The sequence below is a fragment of the Entelurus aequoreus genome, linkage group LG16 (assembly GCF_033978785.1).
Source record: "Entelurus aequoreus isolate RoL-2023_Sb linkage group LG16, RoL_Eaeq_v1.1, whole genome shotgun sequence".
Taxonomy (NCBI): domain Eukaryota; kingdom Metazoa; phylum Chordata; class Actinopteri; order Syngnathiformes; family Syngnathidae; genus Entelurus; species Entelurus aequoreus.
Window position 1 is genome coordinate 22,962,225 of NC_084746.1, and position 22,951 is coordinate 22,985,175.

At 41.6% G+C, this 22,951-nt stretch overlaps 1 protein-coding gene across 4 annotated transcripts in view; it reads right to left on the bottom strand.

Annotated features, from left to right (window-relative positions):
* Positions 1 to 11,363: 11,363 nt before the first annotated feature.
* The window catches only part of smpd3 (sphingomyelin phosphodiesterase 3), a 118,364-nt gene continuing 106,776 nt past the window's right edge, over positions 11,364 to 22,951 (bottom strand). For 3 of the 4 annotated variants that reach the window (XM_062022415.1, XM_062022414.1, XM_062022416.1), the window contains one exon: positions 18,553 to 21,030. In XM_062022415.1, the coding sequence (XP_061878399.1) occupies positions 20,929 to 21,030 (102 nt within the window). In that variant the 3' untranslated portion in view covers positions 18,553 to 20,928. Of the gene's footprint in view, positions 16,773 to 18,552; positions 21,031 to 22,951 lie in introns of those variants that run through there. The other variant, XR_009821321.1, reaches the window with a different exon arrangement.

The following is a 22,951-nucleotide window of genomic DNA, read 5'->3' on the forward strand; positions in this document are numbered from 1 at the left end:
TGCTTGCCATTTGTGAGAATCAACCAGAAATTTGCTGCTCCATTTTCCTGTTCCTCGCCGAGTTCAGACAAGTGTTTGACCACCTGATACAGAAGCCCAAGGCTGGAACCCGCCTATTTACCATTAACCATTAACCTTGCTGACTGGCCACATCTGTGGCCAATCAGCAAGGACGAAAGGGCCCTTTGCAGCCATCCAGCCATCCATCCATCTTCTTCCGCTTATCCGAGGTCGGGTCGCAGGGGTAGCAGCCTAAGCAGGGAAGCCCAGACTTCCCTCTCCCCAGCTACTTCGTCCAGCTCTTCCCGGAGGATCCTGAGGCGTTCCCAGGCGAACCGGGAGACATAGTCTTCCCAACGTGTCCTGGGTCTTCTCTGTGGCCTCCTACCGGTCGGACGTGCCCTAAACACCTCCCTAGGGAGGCGTTCGGGTGGCATCCTGACCAGATGCCCGAACCACCTCATCTGGCTCCTCTCGATGTGGATGAGTAGCGGCTTTACTTTGAGCTCCTCCCGGATGGCAGAGCTTCTCACCCTATCTCTAAGGGAGAGCCCCGCCACCCGGCGGAGGAAACTCATTTCGGCCACTTGTACCCGTGATCTTGTCCTTTCGGTCATAACCCAAAACTCATGACCATAGGTGAGGATGGGAATGTAGACCGACCGGTAAATTGAGAGCTTTGCCTTCCGGCCCTTTGCAGCACCAGTTTAGGCCTACTGAAATTATTTTTATTTATTAAACGGGGATAGCAGATCCATTCTATGTGTCATACTTGATCATTTCGCGATATTGCCATATTTTTGCTGAAAGGATTTAGTATAGAACAACGACGATAAAGTTCGCAACTTTTGGTCTCTGATAAAAAAAAGCCTTGCCCCTACCGGAAGTAGCGTGACGACACCGGAGGAAGGGCTGCTCACATCTGCACATTGTTTACACCAGCAGCGAGAGAGATTTGGACCGAGAAAGTGACGATTACCCTAGTAATTTGAGCGAGGATGAAAGATTCCTGGATGAGGAACGTGAAAGTGAAGGACTAGCGTGCAGTGCAGAACGTATCTTTTTTCGCTCTGACCGTAACTTAGGTACAAGGGCTCATTTGACTCCACACTCTCTCCTTTTTCTATTGTGGATCACGGATTTGTATTTTAAACCACTATATCCTTTTGTAAAATCTTGCAATGTTCCACCCTTCTTAATGACCTCCCGAGGAACTCTGAGGAAACTTTTGTCCTTTCTGTGATTTGAACGTCGTACAGCCGAAAACAACGCAAGCATAGGGCATGTTTTCTTCGAGAAAGGCTAAATGCCGCCGAGTACTTATTGAGAACAGATGCTGGCTTGACCACCACTCATATTTAATGAGCAGGATGTGACGCCATTTAAAACCAAGCAATACAAGGAAGAGCTGGCAGTTCGCGAGACCCTTCCTTCGCCGGAGGAGTTTGCCCTGACTGAAACTTCATCCCGGCCCCGGCAACCATTTTTGTAGTTTTAAGAGAAGCTTCCTGCAAGGTACTGAAAAATATCCGACATTACAAATACATTTAAATTTGGTGAAACATAAATGGCTACAGCAGGTTACATTAAATCAAATGTTTTTGCTAGAAAAGATAAAATCAATCATTTTGGATTGAGCATGTACATGAAAGTACAAAACCCAACACCAGTGAAGTTGGCACGTTGTGTAATTCGTAAATAAAAACAGAATATAATGATTTGCAAATCCTTTTCAACTTATATTCAATTGAATAGACTGCAAAGACAAGAAATGTAATGTTTGAACTGAGAAACTACATTTTTTATTGCAAATAATTATTAACTTATCCATGCCTTGGGCACTAATACACCCTCATAGCATCACATATGCAGGGGCGGATTAAGAAATTTTGGCCCCCTGGGCCTGACATGGTCTTGGCCCCTCAACCCCCCGCGCGTGTGGGCGCACACACACGCACGCACTATGCAAGAAATACTGTATACTGTGAACAGACATGCACACTGTACTGTACAGAAGAGTGCACATACTGCACACACACTATTAGGTATACCACACAGACACTGACAAGCACAGGTTTCACACAGACACAGGGGGAGGGGATAAATGGCCTAAAAATAAACATTTTTGAAAATGATTACGCCCACTTCAGTGATGGTGCATTGGGTCATTTGAGAGATATTATGTATTGGAAGTTGGTAGCTATCATGAAATAAACCCCCCAACCCACCCAAAAAACTAAATCGGACATGATTTTTGCCCCCTTTTCCTCCCTTCTATCATTAAAAATAAAATAATATCTTAGGAAAACACATTGGCATAACGGCAGCTGTGCAGCAAATTGAGGCTCAAAGTCTGTATCTATTTGTGGTTAAGCTTGAGGAGAAGGAGAAAGGTAAAATGATAACATGCATCGGAGAGCACCACAAAGAAAGGTGTAGGCCAGTTCATGGTACAAGGGCTGCATGCAGGTCAAGATAGCCCATTTCCAAGAATGCTATAGTGGCTGGACAGGCACTGGACATGTCCTGAACTCAGTGTCAGACGTGGCTGCCGAATACTTGGATGAAGTGAAGCAGCTGACAGATCTCATGCTGCCCCATCTGAAGACTGTCCTGGCCAGGCAGAGGATGGATGAGGAGACCTTCCCAATGGACCCTGTCAGTGAACAGGCTAGTAACATTGATGGCACCCCTGTGCACAACATTGGGATGGAGAGACAATGTGGCAAGGTGGACTACAAACTGAAGAAGTTGGGCACACTGAACGCAGTCAATAGGTCAATAATTTTACAGAAGAGCCAGGAGCTTCAGAGGTTTCAAGGCAGCAGCACAAGCAAAAAGGGAGGTTGAACTCAACTGGAGTAAATTCATGAAGGCAAAATTCGAGAGTAGGGCAGATGAGAAACAAGAGATGGCTCAAAGAAAGGAGAGTAAGAGACTAGACATGCTGGACACACTGAAATCTTTTGATGGCCCCTTCACGATAGTGGGGAAGTTGAAAAGTTCCTTGTGGATGAAAGTCTGCACAAGAATGCAAAGCTGCAGAGAATGAAGCTTGAGGTTCAGTTTGCCAGAGAAAGCACCAAGCTTCTGCCTAAAGTCAATCCTATCTTCACAATCCAGGTGACACTTCCCAGAAATGGCAAAAGTGCAATTCTCCAAGTCATAATGGATACTTAGAATTTTATGGTGGTGGTAAGTATTCATGAAAACAGGTAGCTTAACATTAGTGAATGGGTGAATTCTGGAAATAACCTAAAAATCTTACACAGTGCACCTTTAAGCAAGGGGTTTCTTTCGTGCTTTCAATTTTGCAAAATCATCCACCACATCATTGAAGTCCAACTCTCTTGTCAGCTCACTCTCAATTGCCATTAGAGATAACGCATTTAATCTTTTCTGAGTCATTCTTGTGCGCAGCTCATTTTTTACTCTTGACAAAAGAGAGAATGAGCGTTCTCCCTCACAGTTACTGACCGGTAGAGTGAGAAAAATCTGTAGCGCAATGTATGTATTAGGAAACGTAGGCTGTAGTCCAAAATGTATTATTGTTTTGAGCAGTCCTGAAGGGGTCCTCTCCTCATCAGTGTTGTTGAGCTGTATAAAAGATTTGAACTGTATAAGCTCCTGTCCAAGACTTTCATTGAGGTCAGATGGGTATGATTCAGTGAGAATCTTGGCCTTGTGAAGGACTGAAGCATTGGACTCTGTATCCAAAGAGAAAAGGACACTGAACAAATTGTTCAGATGTTTGTAGGCCTCCAGACGGTGATTAAGGCTTGAACTCAGTTGATCAATAGAGGCAATAAATGTCTCTATTTGAAACAGTTGCCTTCCCTCAAGCACAACATCTGGGGATGCTGATTCATCAGCAAACTTTTTACGTTTCCTCGTCCGTTCAGCCCTGTAAGATGGGGTGCCACCCAACATGTTTAAGGCTTTCTGCTCAAAATGATCAAATAGATCTCTTTGGGAGAGAACAAAGGTGCGCAGAGATTCCAGCAATCTAACTGCTGTACCAAGGTCCATGTCTGCTTTTTGAAGTTGCAGACTTGTGGCCTGAAATCTGGACAGAACAGTGTCCCAAAAGCCTGCCATGAAGGCCATCTCAAGTGAATCCAGCTTCCGCACTAGACTGTCAGCTTCAGTTCGTGTGTCTCGTTTCTCTGTGTCATCAGTGGAAATAACCTGTAGTGCTGCTTTTATTTTACTGTAGTTCTGCCACAGTGCTTTGGTAGATTCTGCACGGCAACTCCAACGCGTGTTGGATAAAGCTTTAAGTGTGAGATCTATGTTGGAATTGCCAAATACCCTGTCCCATCGGTGTGTGGATGCAGTTGTGAAGTTGTAAATAGACTGAATCAAGTCAAAATACTTAGAGACTTCATTTCCACATCTGTCAATGCTGTTGACTCCCACCAAATTCAAAGAGTGAGCTGCACATGGAATATAGTGTATTAATGGGTTGCTTTTCTTTAAGTGAGCCTGCAACCCATTATACCTCCCTGACATGTTGCTGGCATTATCATAAGCCTGCCCCCTGCAATTTGACAGCTCTAACCCTAGATTTTCCAACACAGACATGACACAGTTAGCCAAACTTTCACCTGTATGGCTAGTAATGGGCTCAAAACCCACAAAGCGTTCAACAACACTGCCCTCTTTGCTAACAAAACGGAATATGAATGTCAATTGGTCCACATGAGATAAATCTGGGGTTGAATCCACAATGATAGAGTAGTATTTGCTTGCTTGCAGTTCATCTGCTATAGCCTGTTTGGTTTTTGCACCCATCAATTCAATGAATTCCTCACAAATGGTGGAGGACAGATATGAGGTATTACCTCGACCCATCTGCCCAAACTTTCTGATGTGATCCTTTAGAAAGGGATCAAATTCAGCCAGGACCTCCAGAATACCAAGGTAGTTCCCATTGAGAGGAGACCCTAACGATTCATTTTTACCCCTAAATGCAAGGCCCCTTTCTGCAAGGAATTTAATGACTGCAACAACTCTTTGTAACACCTGCCTCCAATAGCTGCTCTCTGCCTGAAACTGTTTGAACAGGTCTGCATCAACTGTGGCACCTTTGGCGCGGTTCAAGACTGCTTGCATGCAGGTTATGTGCTCAGCACTTCGCTCATGTTCACCAAATCTTTCTGAGTGTTTCCAATCACAATAGCCTGTCACAAAAGAATGCGTTTTTGGGGAAAACAGTTTGCATGCAAAGCAGTAAACATTACCAGTAGAGGGAGAGTACATCAGCCACTCTCTTTGTACTCGTTGTCCATTGGGCAAGTGTGAAGTAAAATGTTCATTGTTTAGGCATCGGGTTTTGCCTCCTAGCCCACTGTTCCTCACAGAAGCTGGATAATGGCTGTGACGGTTGTGAAATGATTTTGCACCTCTTTGAATAAGAACTTCCTTCATTGACTCAGTGAGGGTCTCAGCCCATTTAGCGGGATCACTAGGTAGAGTTGTCACTGTAGATGGTGTTGAAGAAAGATTCAGCTCATTTTCTATGCTGTCCAGAGGTGCAGTGACCTCACATTCATCCGAGCAACTGGCTACTGCTGAATTGGTTGAATCATAAGCATCAGAAGCATTTGGTTCAGTGTCTACACTTGTAGTGGTCTCAGGATCTTGGGAGCTACATGCTAGCTCAGGTGCATTGCTAACCTTAGCTGAATTTGCAGTAGCATTTATAGAATTGCTTTCAGCAGATGTCTTTGTACTGAAGAAGCTGGAGATATTTGGAACACTCTCAAGTAAAACTGATTCCTTTTTTTTCTTTTCTTGCTGAATTTTTTTTCTAGCTCCTCCACTTAAACGTTTATGATCCATATTTCCCTTCTTTCTTTGCACATTGGCTCTTTGCCTATCACAACAGATAAACCAACTATGTGTGTGTGTGTGTGTGTGTGTGTGTGTGTGTGTGTGTGTGTGTGTGTGTGTGTGTGTGTGTGTGTGTGTGAGTTTGTTTGTGTGTTTATGATCGGTGCTGCTTCCTTCAAGTGTGTGAGGTGATTTAGAAAACTAGCAACCCAGCATCAACACTCCAAAGCAGAGAATAACAGCTTACTAGCATAGACAATTGAGAGCAGAGAATCAACTGATTCGTCTGATAGACAGCAGGAGAGCAGAGTGGTCAGTGATGATCGAATCAAGAAAATGTCTAAATGGCAAGGGAACAGACTGATTTGTACTGAGGAGAAAGAGAGAGAGAGCCAATTACAGTGAAATATATTCCAAAAGAGCCAAGTGACTAGCTGAAGGCAGGGACAAATGCCTTGGAGTGACCAACAAGAGTGCAAAGTACCAAATGGCAAAATGTGGAAAGACCAACAGGCAGATCTGCTTTTACCTCTTATCTTCACAACCAAAAAGTTGCTAAATGATGTTTTCAGTCGCTAGCCAGGTATGGCCAAAAGACGCGAAATCTAGCGGCAAAGTCGGTCAATCACACTGACAGTGAAACAAATATTTTGAAAAGATAATAATTGTACACCTTTGTGCACTTTAGTCTTCTATCTAAATATTTTCACAAAGGACACCAAGGCAGCTTGCTAGCTATGATGGGAGCAACAATGTCTGATAGACAGCAGGAGAGCAGAGTGGTCAGTGATGATCCAATCAAGAAAATGTCTAAATGGCAAGGGAACAGACTGATTTGTACTGAGGAGAAAGAGAGAGCCAAGTACAGTTAAATATATTCCAGAGCCAAGTGACTAACTGAAGGCAAAGACAACAGCCAGATACCTTAGCAGAGACCAACAAGAATTCAAAGTACCTAATAGCAAGATGGCGAGACCAACACAATAAATTGTATTAGGATTTAATTTATTAACGTTAATCTTAACAGCCAAAAAGTTGCTGAATAATGTTTGTAGTCGCTAGCCAGGTATGCCCAAAACAAGAGTCGCTAAACCTAGCAGCAAAGTTGCTTAATTGCAACACACTCTAGGATTCAGGGGAATTAAGGATAATAAAGATATTAATTGTACAACTTTTTGTACTTTTTTTCTAGTTTTTTGAGTCGCCAGCCATGTATGGCCAAAAGTCGCTAATTGAATGCCAACGTTGCTTAATCGCCAACACACTGGGACTCACTGAAGGACTGACTGAATAAAAAAGATAATTAAGATAATTGTGTACTTTTCTCTTCTGATATTTTCTCTAAGGACCCCAAGCTATCTGCAAGCAGCAATAATGTCTGACAGACAGGAGAGCAGAGTGGTCAGTGATGAATGGCAAGGGAACAGGCTGATTTGTACTGAGGAGAAAGAGAGAGAGAGAGAGAGAGCCAATTACAGTGAAATATATTCCAAAAGAGCCAAGTGACTAGCTGAAGGCAGGGACAAATGCCTTGGAGTGACCAAGAAGAGTGCAAAGTACCAAATGGCAAAATGTGGGAAGACCAACAGGAAGATCTGCTTTTACCACTTATCTTCACAACCAAAAAGTCGCTAAATGATGTTTTTAGTCGCTAGCCAGGTATGGCCAAAAGACGCGAAATCTAGCGGCAAAGTCGGTCAATCACACAGTGAAACAAATAATTTTAAAAAGATAGTAATCGTACAATGTCTTGTACTTTTGTCTTCTTTCTTAATATTTCTCAAAGGACACCAAAATGTCGCTATCTGCAGGCAGCTTGCTAGCTATGATGGCAGCAACAATGTACCTTAGAGTGACTGACCAACAAGAGCTCAAAGTACCTAATGGCAAAATGTGGAGAGACAGACACAATAAATTGCATTAAGATGAAGAGAACTGTTGCTATTATTAATCTTAACATCAACCAGAAAGTCGCTAAATGTCACCAGCCAGGTATGGCCAAAAGTCGCTTAATTGGCCACACACAGTAACAGAGAAACTAACAAAAAAAAGATCATAAAGATAATAGTTGTACAACTGTGTGTACTTTTGTCTTCTTTCTAAATATTTTCCCAAAGGACACCAAAATGTTGCTATCTGCAGGCCAGGCGGGAGCGTGCCTATGTTCCCCGGGTCCTATGTTCCCCGGGTCCTATGTTCCCCGGTTGTTCCTGGGTCTTTGTATGCGACCGGGGAACTTAGGACCCTTTTTCTAAAAAAGGGTCCTATGTTCCCTGCATTGTATCTGGCGAAATTGCGAAATTGTGCCCTGACCAAAACCATCCCTAAACCTAACCTGTCACAGGGCGTTGTGGAGCACTTTTTTTTGGCGAAATTGTGCCCTGACCAAAACTATCCCTAAACCTAACCTGTCACAGGGCGTTGTGGAGCACTTTTTTGGCGAAATTGTGCCCTGACCAAAACCATCCCTAAACCTAACCTGTCACAGGGCGTGCGGCAGCAGATAGAGCAACTCAAACGCGAACTTCCTTCCTTCGACAACTTAAACGCGTCTCTGTCATGCGTGTCTGCGTGCGTCTTACTTAGTCGCGCATTGGAAGCAGCGGGGAACATAGAACCCTTTTCTGGAAAAAGTGTTGTACGTTCCCCGCAGCGGGGAACATAGAACCCTTTTTTTTTAAAAAGGGTCCTTAGTTCCCCGGTAGAGGGGAACATAGGACCCGGGTAACATAGGGACGGGGAACATAGGGATGACCCGCTGCAGGCAGCTTGCTAGCTATGATGGCAGCAACGATGTCTGCCAGACAGGAGAGAGTGGTCAGTGACGATCGAATCGAGAAAATGACAAAATGGGTCAAAGACCAAAAAGTTATTAACTGACAGCAGTGACAAATGTCAGACTGTAAACTTTCTCGAAAGAAAAGGACAAAATGGGAAGATGCTGATAATAACAGCAAAATGGAAAATATAAGAATTTCCAAGTAATGCTCAACTCAAGTGTGTGTGTGTGTGTGTGTGCGCGCGTTAAACTTCTTGTTGAATGATTTCAAATTATCTCTGAGTCTGAACTGAGGGAAAGGAAACCAAATTTTGAGCAGTCTCTCACGAGTTCAAAATACCAAATGAGGAGATTCTAAAAGAACAGACCGGTTTATGAAAGACTTGATGGGGGAGGGGCACAGCTAAGAATACTTGAGTGAGATTCTGTGATCCAAATTCGAGATAGAGCTTTTTGATAATGATAATTTGTCAGAGTAAGGTTGTGTAATCAAAATTTGAGAATGAGCTTTGTCAATCAATCAAGAATATTTGCATTAAGTTCTGTGATCAAAATTCAGAAACAACCTTTAATAATTGATAAAGAATATGTGAGTGAGGTTGTGTGATCCATCCAATTTGAGAATTAGCTTTGATAATAATGATTGAGAGCCTCTGGCCCTCTGTGGATCATGGCCGCGGGGCCAATTTTGCCTGGCCCCTTGGGGCCTCTGTGGGTCGTGGCCGCGGGGCCAAGTTGGCCTGGCCCCTTGGGGCCTCTGACCCTCTATGGATCGGGGCCAAGTTGGCCTGACCCCTCGGGGCCTCTGGCCCTCTATGGATCATGGCCGCGGGGCCAAGTTGGCCTGACCCCTTAGGACCTCAGGCCCTCTGTGGGTCGCGGCCGCGGGGCCAAGTTGACCTGGCCCCTTGGGGCCTCTTACCCTCTATGGATCGTGGCCGCGGGGCCAAGTTGACCTGGCCCCTTGGGGCCTCTGGCCTTCTGTGGCTCGCGGCCGCGGGGCCAAGTTGGCCTGGCCCTTTGGGGCCTCTGGCCTTCTGTGGGTCGTGGCCGCGGGGCCAAGTTGGCCTGGCCCCTTGGGGCCTCTGACCGTCTATGGATCGTGGCCGCGGGGCCAAGTTGACCTGGCCCCCTGGGGCCTCTGACCCTCTATGGATCGTGGCCGCGGGGCCAAGTTGGCCTGGCCCCTTGGGGCCTCTGACCGTCTATGGATCATGGCCGCGGGGCCATGTTGGCCTGGCCCCTTGGGGCCTCTGGCCCTCTGTGGGTCGCGGCCGCGGGGCCAAGTTGACCTGGCCCCTTGGGGCCTCTTACCCTCTATGGATCATGGCCGCGGGGCCAAGTTGGCCTGGCCCCTTGGGGCTTAAGATTATTATTTTTGCAAAAGTAGTTTTGCTTGGGTCGCGGCCGCGGGGCCAAGTTGGCCTGGCCCCTTGGGGCCTCTGGCCCCCTGGGCCTGGGCCCGGTAGGCCCGGTCATTAGGCGTAAAGTTCAAAAGCCAGCATATGTGACATATGCTGGCTTTTGAACTTTACGCCTAGAACCCCGGATGGTTCTTTTCCTCTTTGTTCCGGAGGACACGACGTCCACAGTTTCCAAAAACAATTTGAATGTGGACTCATCAGACCAAAGAATACTTTTCCACTTTGCATCAGTCCATCTTAGATGAGCTCAGGCCCAGCAAAGCCGGTGGTGTTTCTGGGTGTTGTTGATAAATGGCTTTCACTTTGCATAGTAGAGTTTTAACTTGCACTTACAGATGAAGCGACAAACTGTAGTTACTGACAGTGGTTTTCTGAAGTGTTCCTGAGCCCATGTGGTCACGGGCATTCAATGTTGGTTTTCAGCCTTGCTGCTTACGTGCAGTGATTTCTCCAGATTCTCTGAACCTTTTGATTATATAACAGACCGTAGATGGTGAACTCCCTAGATTCCTTGCATTAGCTGGTTGAGAAATGGTGTTCTTAAACAATTAGCTAACACATTTGTTCACAAAGTGGTGACCCTCGCCCCATCCTCGTTTGTGAATGACTGAGCATTTCATGGAAGCTGCTTTTATACTCAATCATGGCACCCACCTGTTCCCAATTAGCCTGTTCACCTGTGGGATGTTCCAAATAAGTGTTTGATGAGCATTCCTCAAATTTGTCAGTCTTTTTTGCCACTTGTGCCAGCTTTTTTGAAACATGTTGCAGGCATCAAATTCCAAATGAGCTAATATTTGCAAAAAATAACAGAGTTTTCCAGTTCGAACATTAAATATCTTGTCTTTGCAGTCTATTCAATTGAATATAGATTGAAAAGGATTTGCAAATCATTGCATTCTGTTTATTTACCATTTACACAACCTGCAAACTTCACTGGTTTTGTAAATACTTTGATGGTTATGTAAAAAGCACATATATTTACTAGTAGATAAGAGTAAAAATGTTATTGATAAAGGATTGATACTTAATGGTAATTGTAGCGTTGGAATCATTACATGTTAGCTTGTTATTAAACGCTGCTAAGTTTGTTACATTATTGTTTTGTTACTTGGAATTACTCATATTTAATTATTCTGTTTTCTACATTCGTACTTTTAAGTGTTGGTACTTTTTTTTAAAAGTTGGTTTGGTCGAGCTTTTACTACAGTTGACAAATTTTTTGGGTGACGTGGCTGTGTTACATGTGTGGTAACCATAGCAACAAGTTATTCACGAAGGTTATGAACCAGCATGGATACAAAGCACACCGACATTGTGAATGACTTTTATTTGCAAAATGTACACTTTCAATAAATAAAAGACCTCTTGGATTATTAAACATGTGTTAGTTTAGTACATGACGTCAATACAAAAATGAGGCAGAAATGAATCATCCATCATCATAAAGATGTCCTCTTGTATAACCAACACTATCAAGTAGTATCTTCATGATCAAGCACAAGGTTTGACCCGATCTTTTACTTTAACAAAGGAGGTGAATAAAATACTCAATCATAACAAAAATACATCAAAGAATAACCTCATAATAAACATAACATGTGTCCTCAAGGGACTAAAAGTGCTGCATCTCAGATGGAACACTTGTGTCAGTACACTTGAATAAGTACACAGAGTCTTTGTTGTACGCTTACCAAAAATAATATTTACCTTTTTCTTTCCTTTTTGATGCAATTTGAAGCCACTAATTTTAAGCGTTTTTGCAGCACATAATTACTGGAAAGACTAAATGTACGTACACAAGTGCACCAATTGAAACACAGCATAAAGCATTAAGTTTTATCCAATTGATTCAAGCATTGTGATACTCTCAACATGGCAATAATAATAATAATAATAATAATAATATGTCTTATAGGATCTTCAAGGTTCTGAGAGCAGCCAGCTGACACACACTTTTACTGCACTTTCCTGTGTACTACTTTGTAATACTGCCAATATATCCTCTGTTACCTTTGTTTTTATGGAGAAACGGCAGTTTGACGTGTAAAAAAAAAAAAATTGATGCCACTTTTGTATCAAAAAGTACATAAAAAACAAGCAGGTTGTTAAAGGGGTTTTATTCTGATCATTGAGTCTTTTCAAACGATATTTCCCAAGTTCATTTAAATTAGATACTTAAATATCAAGTTATAAATCTGCATTCTTCTCCTTCGAGGCGACAAACTCCTCCGCTGACAACGCCTTCGGTTGCAATTGGTCAGGGTCGAAGGTCAGCTCCAGGGGTACCTCGGTTTTCGTAGGTCCTGCCTTTTTGTATAATTTGATTTTGGACAAAACATTTTCATCAAAATGTCGCACCCGGTTTTCATACACCGTCTGGGGAACAATAAACGTAACAAACTAGTCGGCTTATCGCTCAGTGGCCTAGTGGTTAGGAGTGTCCGCCCTGAGATCGGTAGGTCGTGAGTTCAAACCCCGGCCAGAGTCATACCAAAGACTATAAAAATGGGACCCATTACCTCCCTGCTTGGCACTCAGCATCAAGGGTTGGAATTGGGGTTTAAATCACCAAAATGATTCCCGAGTGCGGCCAACGCTGCTGCTCACTGCTCCCCTCACCTCCCAGGGGGTGGAACAAGAGGATGGGTCAAATGCAGAGAGTTATTTCACCACACCTAGTGTGTGTGTGACTATCAGTGGTACTTTAACTCAGTGGTTCTCAAATGTGGGTACGCATACCCCTGGGGGTACTTGAAGGTATGCCAAGGGGTACGTGAGATTTTTTTTAAATGTCTGTCAAAAAGAACTGTGAAAAGAAATGCAACAATGCAATATTCAGTGTTGACAGCTACATTTTTTGTGGACATGTTCCATAAATATTGATGTTAAAGATTTCTTTTTTTGTGAAGAAATGTTTCGAATTAAGTTCATGAATCCAGATGGATCTCTATTACAATCCCCAAAGAGGGCACTTTAAGTTGATGATTACTTCTATGTGTAGAAATCTTTATTTAAAATTGAATCACTTGCTTATTTTTTAACAAGTTTTTAGTTATTTTTATATCTTTTTTTCAAAATAGTTCAAGAAAGACCACAACAAATGAGCAATATTTTGCACTGTTATACAATTTAATAAATCAGAAACTGATGACATAGTGCTGTATTTTACTTCTTTATCTCTTTTTTTTCAACCAAAAATGCTTTACTCTGATTAGGGGGTACTTGAATTTAAAACATTTTCACATGGGGTACATCACTGAAAAAAGGTTGAGAACCACTGCTATAACTTATCGGAATAGAGGGCCCAAACAAGGAATGTGACTTTCTGTGAAGAATTGGACATATTCATTGGATTTACATTACGGGGAACAATGCTGTGGTTTTTGGCGGTCCTTTTGGAACGGATTATTATTGGAAAGCCAAAATACTGCCGTACTTAAATGAGTAATTATGATTGCTGTGTATATTATCACCATAACAGGTTAAAAAGCAAGATCAAGAAAAGAATCAATGGCAAATTTTAATTTGTAATTTAGTTTTTCCCTACAGCACAGAGGTGCACTGAATCCTCACACGGAATATCAGTTTTTGATATTTATTATAATTTATCTAAAGAAAAATAAAAGGTTTTTAGGCCAAATATAAGCAGTTTTAGGTTTGGCATAAAAAAGTGAACCGAACTGCGGCCTTAAAACGGTGATTATGGCATACGGTTATACTATAGTGTGTGTATAAAACGATGCTTAGCTCCACAAGCAAACGTAGAGCCGATTGTTAAGTACGCCGACTGAAACTGAAGAAGTATGTTGGCCCTTCAGAGAGGAAAAGGTTTCAACCGTGACGTAAATGTGTTTGCTACGTCGTTCATTCAACGGAACTTTTGATCAACATGCCTAAAGTTTTCAATTTCGAGAACACTTTTATTACATTTGATTGATTTGAGGTAAAAGTACAAGTAGCCTTTCAATCAAAACGTACACTTTATAGAAAATGCGTCACATTTTACAAACCCCAAAACCAGTGAAGTTGGCACGTTGTCTAAATCGTAAATAAAAAAAGAATACAATGATTTGCAAATCATTTTCAACTTATATTCAATTGAATAGACTGCAAAGACAAGATATTTAATGTTCGAACTGAGAAACGTAATTTTTTTTGCAAATAATCATTAACTTAGGATTTAATGACAGCAACACATTGCAAAAAAGTTGGTACAGGGGTATGTTTACCACTGTGTTACATGGCCTTTCCTTTTAACAACACTCAGTAAACCTTTGGGAACTGAGGAGACCAATTTTTGAAGCTTTTCAGGTGGAGTTCTTTCCCATTCTTGCTTGATGTACAGCTTAAGTTGTTCAACAGTCCGGGGGTCTCCGTAGTGGTATTTTAGGCTTCATATTGCGCCACACATGTTCAATGATAGACAGGTCTGGACTACAGGCAGGCCAGTCTAGTACCCGCACTCTTTTACTATGAAGCCATGCTGTTGTAACATGTGGCTTGGCATTGTCTTGCTGAAATAAGCAGGGGCGTCCATGGTAATGTTGCTTGGATGGCAACATATGTTGCTCCAAAACCTGTATGTACCTTTCAGCATTAATGGCGCCTTCACAGATGTGTAAGTTACCCATGCCTTGGGCACTAATACACCCCCATACCATCACAGATGCTGGCTTTTCAACTTTGCACCTATAACAATCCGGATGGTTCTTTTCCTCTTTGTTCCGGAGAACAAAGTCCACAGTTTCCAAAAACAATTTGAAATGTGGACTCGTCAGACCACAGAACACTTTTCCACTTTGCATCAGTCCATCTTAGATGAGCTGGGGCCCAGCGAAGCCGGCGGCGTTTCTGGGTGTTGTTGATAAATGGCTTTGGCTTTGCATAGTAGAGTTTTAACTTGCTCTTACAGATGTAGCGACAAACTGTAGTTAGGGTTAGAAACATGTTGCAGGCACCAAACTCTAAATGAGCTAATATTTGCTGAAATAAAGTTTTCTAGTTTGAATGTAAAAGTATCTTGTCTTTGTAGTCTATTCAATTGAACATAAGTTGAAAAAGATTTGCAAATCATTGTTTTCTGTTTTTATTTACAATTTACACAATGTGCCAACTGCACTGGTTTGGGGTTTTGTACATCCTGGTTCCATCCGACCCCCACATGCACCATATGATGATGATGAACATTCCAGGATGTAAGCAACTGTTAGCCGATATGGCAGTGTCTGCTAGCATGAGCCTGGTAGAGTGTCACATTGGTGTTATTGTGAGGACGTGGATTTTCACTTTTAGTGCCCCAACCTTCCATTGCTAGTGAGCAAATGTCATCAAGCTATAAGTGACTAAATAATACAATTCCAAAAGGTATACTGTCATGCATAATCAAGAATTCAAATAGGCTATATTTTTCCATCAGAGTGGTGAAACCGTCACATTCCGTATCAGTTGCCTGTCCACTTGCTGTGCTTTGTTATCTGTTGTCCACTAGGGGGCACACCAGGCACAATTCAACCTGCATCTAAGTGAAGTCAGTTGTCTGATTGGTCACTCCTCCTTCAGCCCTTTGTAGTCATCCTATTTTGGAAGTGTTTCCTGTTCTAGTTGTTCATCCTCTTGGCGTCTTCATTTTTCTACCAGTCCTTTCGTTTTCAATATTTGTTGGTTACTTACACCATCTCCTTCAGTGTTCACATCTTTTGACTTTTAATTGAACATACAGTACAGGCCAAAAGTTTGGACACACCTTCCAATGTCAATGCGTTTTCTTTATTTCCATGACTATTTACATTGTAGGTTGTCACTGAAGGCATCACAACTGTGACACCTGTGAAGTGAAAACCATTTCAGAGGACTACCTCTTGAAGCTCATCGAGAGAATGCCAAGAGTGTGCAAAGCAGTAATCAGAGCAAAGGGTGGCTATTTTGAAGAAACTTGAATATAAAACATGTTTTCAGTAATTTCACCTTTTTTTGTTAAGTACATAACTCCACATGTGTTCATTCATAGTTTTGGTTTTGGTGCCTTCAGTGACAATCTACAATGTAAATACCGTGTATTACCAAATAAACGCCCTTGGGCAAATAACCGCCCATGTCCTAATAGCCGCCCGGGGTCTAACCCCATTTTGTGAATGAACCGCCTCTTCCTAATAACCGCCTATGTCCAAATAGCCGCCCATGGGCTGTTATTTGCATAGTTTAGATTAAAATGCTACTGGGGTTGCGTTTGCTGCAGTATTATTGTTTTGATGGTTTTATAGAGTACTTGGTACCATAATTGTACTTTTACTGTATGCTCCTTTATTTAAAACTTGGAGTACTGTAGGCTTTTATTTTATTTAAGTTACAGTTGTTGTGGTTTACTAGGGGAGGTGACGGCAACAGACACTAGATGGCAGTATGTGCAATTATTTATTATATATATAGTTACATACGTATATATATATATATAATAATGATAATTAACAATACTAATAAACTAGAATGGAGTGTGACAAAATCCAAGAGTGTATGAGAGTGACTATGTGTGTAGATTAGCTGAAGTGTGTGTTACCAAGTGTTGCACGAGAGAAGAGGAAGTCCAGGGGCAGGCAGGTGATCCGGGGAGGTAGAGAGGCGTCAGAATCCAGGGACGAGCAAGGAGTCGGGGAATGAAGCAGGCAGTCAGGGAAGCAGGGGGACGACGAGGAATGACGAGACACACAGCAACGTCAAAACACGGGAACGGAGGTCTGCGGTAGGATGACACGACAATGAAACACGGAAGGGAAAACACAGAGAGCAAGATACATAAAGCAGGAGATGATCGCTTACTGTACAGTAGACTATATTCCGGCGGCGGCATGCCAGGTTGTCCACGCTTATGAAGGCAGCTACTTCATTAACGGCAGGTGTGCTGATAGAGGATTGCCGCCAGCTGTGGAGGTGCGTGGCCGCGGTCTGCGCGGCGCGTGTGGGGGCGTGTCCTGCGGTGCTTGCAGCGCGCAAGGTTGAGGGCGCATTCCAATGCGCCCCGGCCGTGACAACAGTATTATTGTTCTGTTTTGATGGTGGGTTTTATACTTGAGTACTTGGTACCATAATTAAATTTTTCCCGGTAGACTGCTTTATTTAAAAAGTTTATTTATTTTTAGTATTGGTATTCTATTTGACAATTGTTGCACTACTGTTATGTTGAAGCCTTGTTGATCTCTTGTCTTTTGATAGCCTACCTCATGTTGATCTCTTGTTTTTTTGTTTGTATGTTTACAATAGCTTTTACATTTAAAGTTTTTTGTACGAAAAAAAAAATACTGGACAGTAACCATTGTAACCAAATAATGGCCTGGTGCAGGCTGGTGCAGGCTGGTGCAAAAATAAATAAAAGCCTTGTGCAAATAACCGCCTGCTTCTTTTAAACGCCTGCCTCCAAAATCGATTTTGTGAAATAAACGCCCGGGCTACTATTTGGTAATATACGGTAGTCATGAAAATAAAGAAAACGCATTGAATGAGAAGGTGTGTCCAAACTTTTGGCCTGTACTGTACATGACTTATGTCGACATAAGCGGTTAGGAAACAATTTATCTGTGACTTTGTCCAGAGAAATGTTTATTAATAAACACGTTTTTTCCTCCATTGGTGTAAAATGTAAACATGGGCGTTTTTTGTAAGAACATCTGAGTTGTCGACCTTAGCAGACTCTCACATTTACCCCAAAAAACAGTCGACTGAGCATGTCAACGTCGACTCAGGCAGACATTTTTTTTTTTAGTAATAAGTAAAAAAATTGCTCTTTTAAGAAAGTGTCAAACAAACTCTAGAATCGTCTATAAAATCTTAGTTTTGTGTGTAAAAAATACTTTTTTCCCCTTTTTTTGTTTCGTTTTGAATAAAAAAAGACACTTGTTAGGGTGAGTAATGAGGGATTGTGGACCAACAGCCCATCAGGAAGCAGCTCCCAAATTCAAGCCAGTTAATACCTGTTTGCTTCCTTTTTATTACCTCCACCAAGCACAAATACATTAGTTGGTATCAATATTTTTCAGGCTACTTAGTGGAAATAAGGAAAACTATAGGAGGTCCTCTGTCTATGTACGAGTTCCGTTCCTACAATGGCGTTGTAAGTCCAGTTTTAGTGTACAGTACAGGCCAAAAGTTTGGACACACCTTCTCATTCAATGTGTTTTCTTTATTTTCATGACTATTTACATTGTAGATTGTCACCGAAGGCATCAAAACTATCAATGAACACATGTGGAGTTATGTACTTATGCACACTCTTGGCATTCTCTCGATGAGCTTCAAGCACACCTGTGAAGTGAAAACCATTTCAGGTGACTACCTCTTGAAGCTCATCGAGAGAATGCCAAGAGTGTGCGAAAAAGTAATGAGAGCAAAGAGTGGCTATTTTGAAGAAACTAGAATATAAAACATGTCTTCAGTTATTTCACCTTTTTTTGTACATAACTCCACATGTGTTCATTCATAGTTTTGATGCCTTCAGTGACAATCTACTATGTAAATAGTCATGAAAATAAAGAAAACGCATTGAATGAGGAGAAGGTGTGTCCAATTTTTTGGCCTGTACTGTAGGTCAAATATTGTATTTAAATTAAATCAAAATTATTATACTGTAAGGAGAACACATTGAGTACATGCAAAATGCAACAATACAAAGATGAAACACATGAATTAAATAAAAAAAATAACTGTGCTCGTCTTGCACACTGGAAGGGTCGTTGCAAGTGAGGAAAAGACAGGAAGTTTCAATAATGAGACCACTACGCTGCTTAGCTAGTTAGTGGTCAAAAATAAAATTTTCATCCTACATGATGGTTGTGATGTTAAAGCGTCTTGGACCAAGCATACAACCAATATTGATTTATACACTTTCTTAACATTTTACCATGTGTCATTTTACTTCGCTCTCACTTTCTTTAACGCGCTGCCATTAGAAAAATCTGACACAAGCTCGGGAGACATCATGAAGGAAAAATGTTAACTAAAAAGAACAAAGGGACATTGTTGTCGTACTTCCGCAGTGCGGCGACACAACTGTGTATTTTTTCTTCTACGCATTCCTCCGCAATAAAAATTGTAGCAGTGTACCGTGACCACAAAACCTAACGCAAAACCCTGTGACGGGAAACGTCGTAACAAGAAACGTTACATGAAACGTTGTTACATGTAACGGCGGCAGTTGAGAGGATGTAGCAGGAAACCTCATAAAGGGAAAAACCCTCACAGGAAATGTTGTGTTTAAACTTAAATACATGAAATGTCGTAACAAAAGGATGTAACAGGAAACATCGCAACATGACATGCCGTATGTTGAAACACCGTAAAATTAAATGGCGTAACGGGAAAACGTCGTAACGTGAAATGCTGTATTATGAAACAGTAATATAAAACACCTTAATATGAAACAACGTACTGTAACAGGGAACGACGTAACAAGAACCGTCATAACAGAAAACGTTGTTATGTGAACGTGATAACATAAAATATCATAAAAGGAAGTATTGTAACAGGAAATGTCCTATCAAGAAACGTTAGGACGTCACTGCGGGAAACAGTGTACCGTATTTTTCGGACTATAAGTCGCAGTTTTTTTCATAGTTTGGCCGGGGGTGCGACTTATACTCAGGAGCGACTTATGTGTGAAATTATTAACACATTACCGTAAAATATCAAATAATATTATTTAGCTCATTCACGTAAGAGACTAGACGTATACGATTTCATGGGATTTAGCGATTAGGAGTGACAGATTGTTTGGTAAACGTATAGCATGTTCTATATGTTATAGTTATTTGAATGACTCTTACCATAATATGTTACGTTAACATACCAGGCACGTTCTCAGTTGGTTATTTATGCGTCATATAACGTACACTTATTCAGCCTGTTGTTCACTATTCTTTATTTATTTTAAATTGCCTTTCAAATGTCTATTCTTGGTGTTGGGTTTTATCAAATACATTTCCCCAAAAAACGCGACTTATACTCCAGTGCGACTTATATATGTTTTTTTCCTTCTTTATTATGCATTTTCGGCCGGTGCGACTTATACTGCGGAGCGACTTATACTCCGAAAAATACGGTAATATGAAATGTCGTAACAGGAAATGCCCTAACGGAAAAATGTCATAACGGAAAACGCCGTAACATGAAACACCGTAATACGAAACGACATACTGTAACATTAAATGAGGTATGGTAACATGAAACGACGTAACAGAAGACCTTGTAACAGGTAACGTCGTTATATGAAACATGAAATGTCGTAACAAGGAACATCCTATTACGTTAAACGCTGTGACAGGAAACGTCATAACAGGAAACGTTGTTACGTGAAATATCGTAACAGGAGGACCGCCTGTAACCCATGAAAGGGTTGGAGTCACTATAGTACGAGTAAAACAATCCCCCCAGAGTACGTTTTGCTTTTATCGTTTTTATCGTTGGTGCAGCAGGAAATACATTTCTGAGTAACAAACAGGCAGAAGAGTGAAGCGTGTGGTGGACCGAGTGTGGTCATTTTTCATGTGTTTATGCACGGTCGCTAAAGGTTTGTGTGGGTAAAAGAGATGCAGTATAAACGTGTAAACAATGGCAACAGGAAGTGTAGCAGAGAGGATGCGCTAACAAACATGGCAATGGCTTGCGTTGGTGTGCAAGCTGTATGTGTTTCATCAGAGATATGATCGTCGCTCTGATTTTGGAACCCTATTTGCCCCGACTATGAGTCACATGGCTTTTCCTTCCATCCGTCCACTTGTGTCCCTTCAGGCTACTCACGAAACATCGTCCCTCTCAGCCTTCTCTTGTCCTCAACAACTTCGTCTGCTCCGCTCGTTTGACTCTCATCCTTCCATGGCAGCACTTTGACAACATGCTGGTGCTTTAAGACTCCTCCTCCCCTGTCGCGACAGCCAATCGCATGGCTACAGGCATGTGATCTGTCAGGCCCGCCAACTGTGTGATGAAGCTCACCTCCTCAACTTCCTGCAGACAGAAACATATTTTAAAGCAGGGGTGTCAAACTCATTTTAGCTCATGGAGGAAAATCTGTGCCCATGCTTGTTTTATTTTTATTTTTTTTGCAAAAATATATATATATCTATTTTTATATTGCTCTTTTTATCTTTGGTATGAACAATATTATGTAAACTCGAAGTTATTATTTTTTTTTTGGTTCTTTGTTGTTGCTATTTTTGTATTACAACATTTTATTATTTGATCATGTTGTACTGCATTTTAATCTTGTGTTTTGTGATTGTGTGATGTTTTTTGCCTGGACCCCAGGAAGAATAGTCTCCACTGCGGTGTAGACTAATGGGGATCCTTAATAAACTAAACTAAACTAAACATGCGGGCCGGACTATTAAAATAATGGCATTAAAACTAAAAAATAAAGACAACTTTGGATTGTTTTCTTTGTCTTACTTTGGCCAAAAATAGAACAAAAACATTCTGAAAATATTAGAATAAAAATATAGAAAAAAAAATCCCGGCAGCTGTAAAGTTTAGATCCATGAAGGAAAGAAGAAAGTGAATGAATGTTTATAACTGAATACATTCACATATGCATAAAAAAATGTTTTGTTTTGTATTATATTTTTATGAATTAAGTAACGTTTATAAATGATAAATGGGTTATACTTGTATAGAGCTTTTCTACCTTCAAGGTACTCAAAGCGCTTTGACAGTATTTCCACATTCACCCATTCACACACTGATGGCGGGAGCTGCCATGCAAGGCGCTAACCAGCAGCCATCAGGAGCAAGGGTGAAGTGTCTTGCCCAAGGACACAACGGACGTGACTAGGATGGTAGAAGGTGGGGATTGAACCCCAGTAACCAGCAACTCTCCGATTGCTGGCACGGCCACTCTACCAACTTCGCCACGCCGCCCTTATGACAACCTTTTTCCAAAACACAATATAGAATGTGAGATATAACAGGATAATGCACACATTTATCAATTGTTTTCAAAACGGTTACAAAAAAGTGGGACCCCAAAAATTTACTGTGGGACCCCATTTTTATGATTTGATGGGGTCCCTGGGACCCCGTTTTGAAAATTCCTAGCGCCAACACTGATGGAGTATTGGTGCGTGCAAAACAGCAGCAGGCAGCTGTGGCCTGCGGGCCGGTTCTAATACTAATCAAATATCATCCCGGGGGCCATAGATCATTAATTCGCGGGCCTTGACTTTAAAACATACAGTCGTGGTCAAAAGTTTACATACACTTGTAAAGAACATAATGTCATGGCTGTCTTGAGTTTCCAATAATTTCTACAACTCTTATTTTTTTGTGATAGAGTGATTGGAGCACATACTTGTTTGTCACAAAAAAACATTCATGAAGTTTGGTTCTTTTATGAATTTATTATGGGTCTACTGAAAATTTGACCAAATCTGCTGGGTCAAAAGTATACATACAGCAACATACATGATCAATTTTGGTGATGTAGAAAAGTTACAATTGAAATCAAATTAGCTTCATGGCATGGCCTCTTAAAGGCCTACTGAAACCCACTACTACCGACCACGCAGTCTGATAGTTTATATATCAATGATGAAATCTTAACATTGCGACACATGCCAATACGGCCGGGTTAACTTATAAAGTGCAATTTTAAATTTCCCGCAAAACTTCCGGTTGAAAACGTCTATGTATGATGACGTATGCGCGTGACGTCAATGGTTGAAACGGAAGTATTCGGACACATTGTATCCAATACAAAAAGCTCTGTTTTCATCGCAAAATTCCACAGTATTCTGGACATCTGTGTTGGTGAATCTTTTGCAATTTGTTTAATGAACAATGAAGACTGCAAAGAAGAAAGCTGTAGGTGGGATCGGTGTATTAGCGGCTGGCTGCAGCAACACAACCAGGAGGACTTTGACTTGGATAGCAG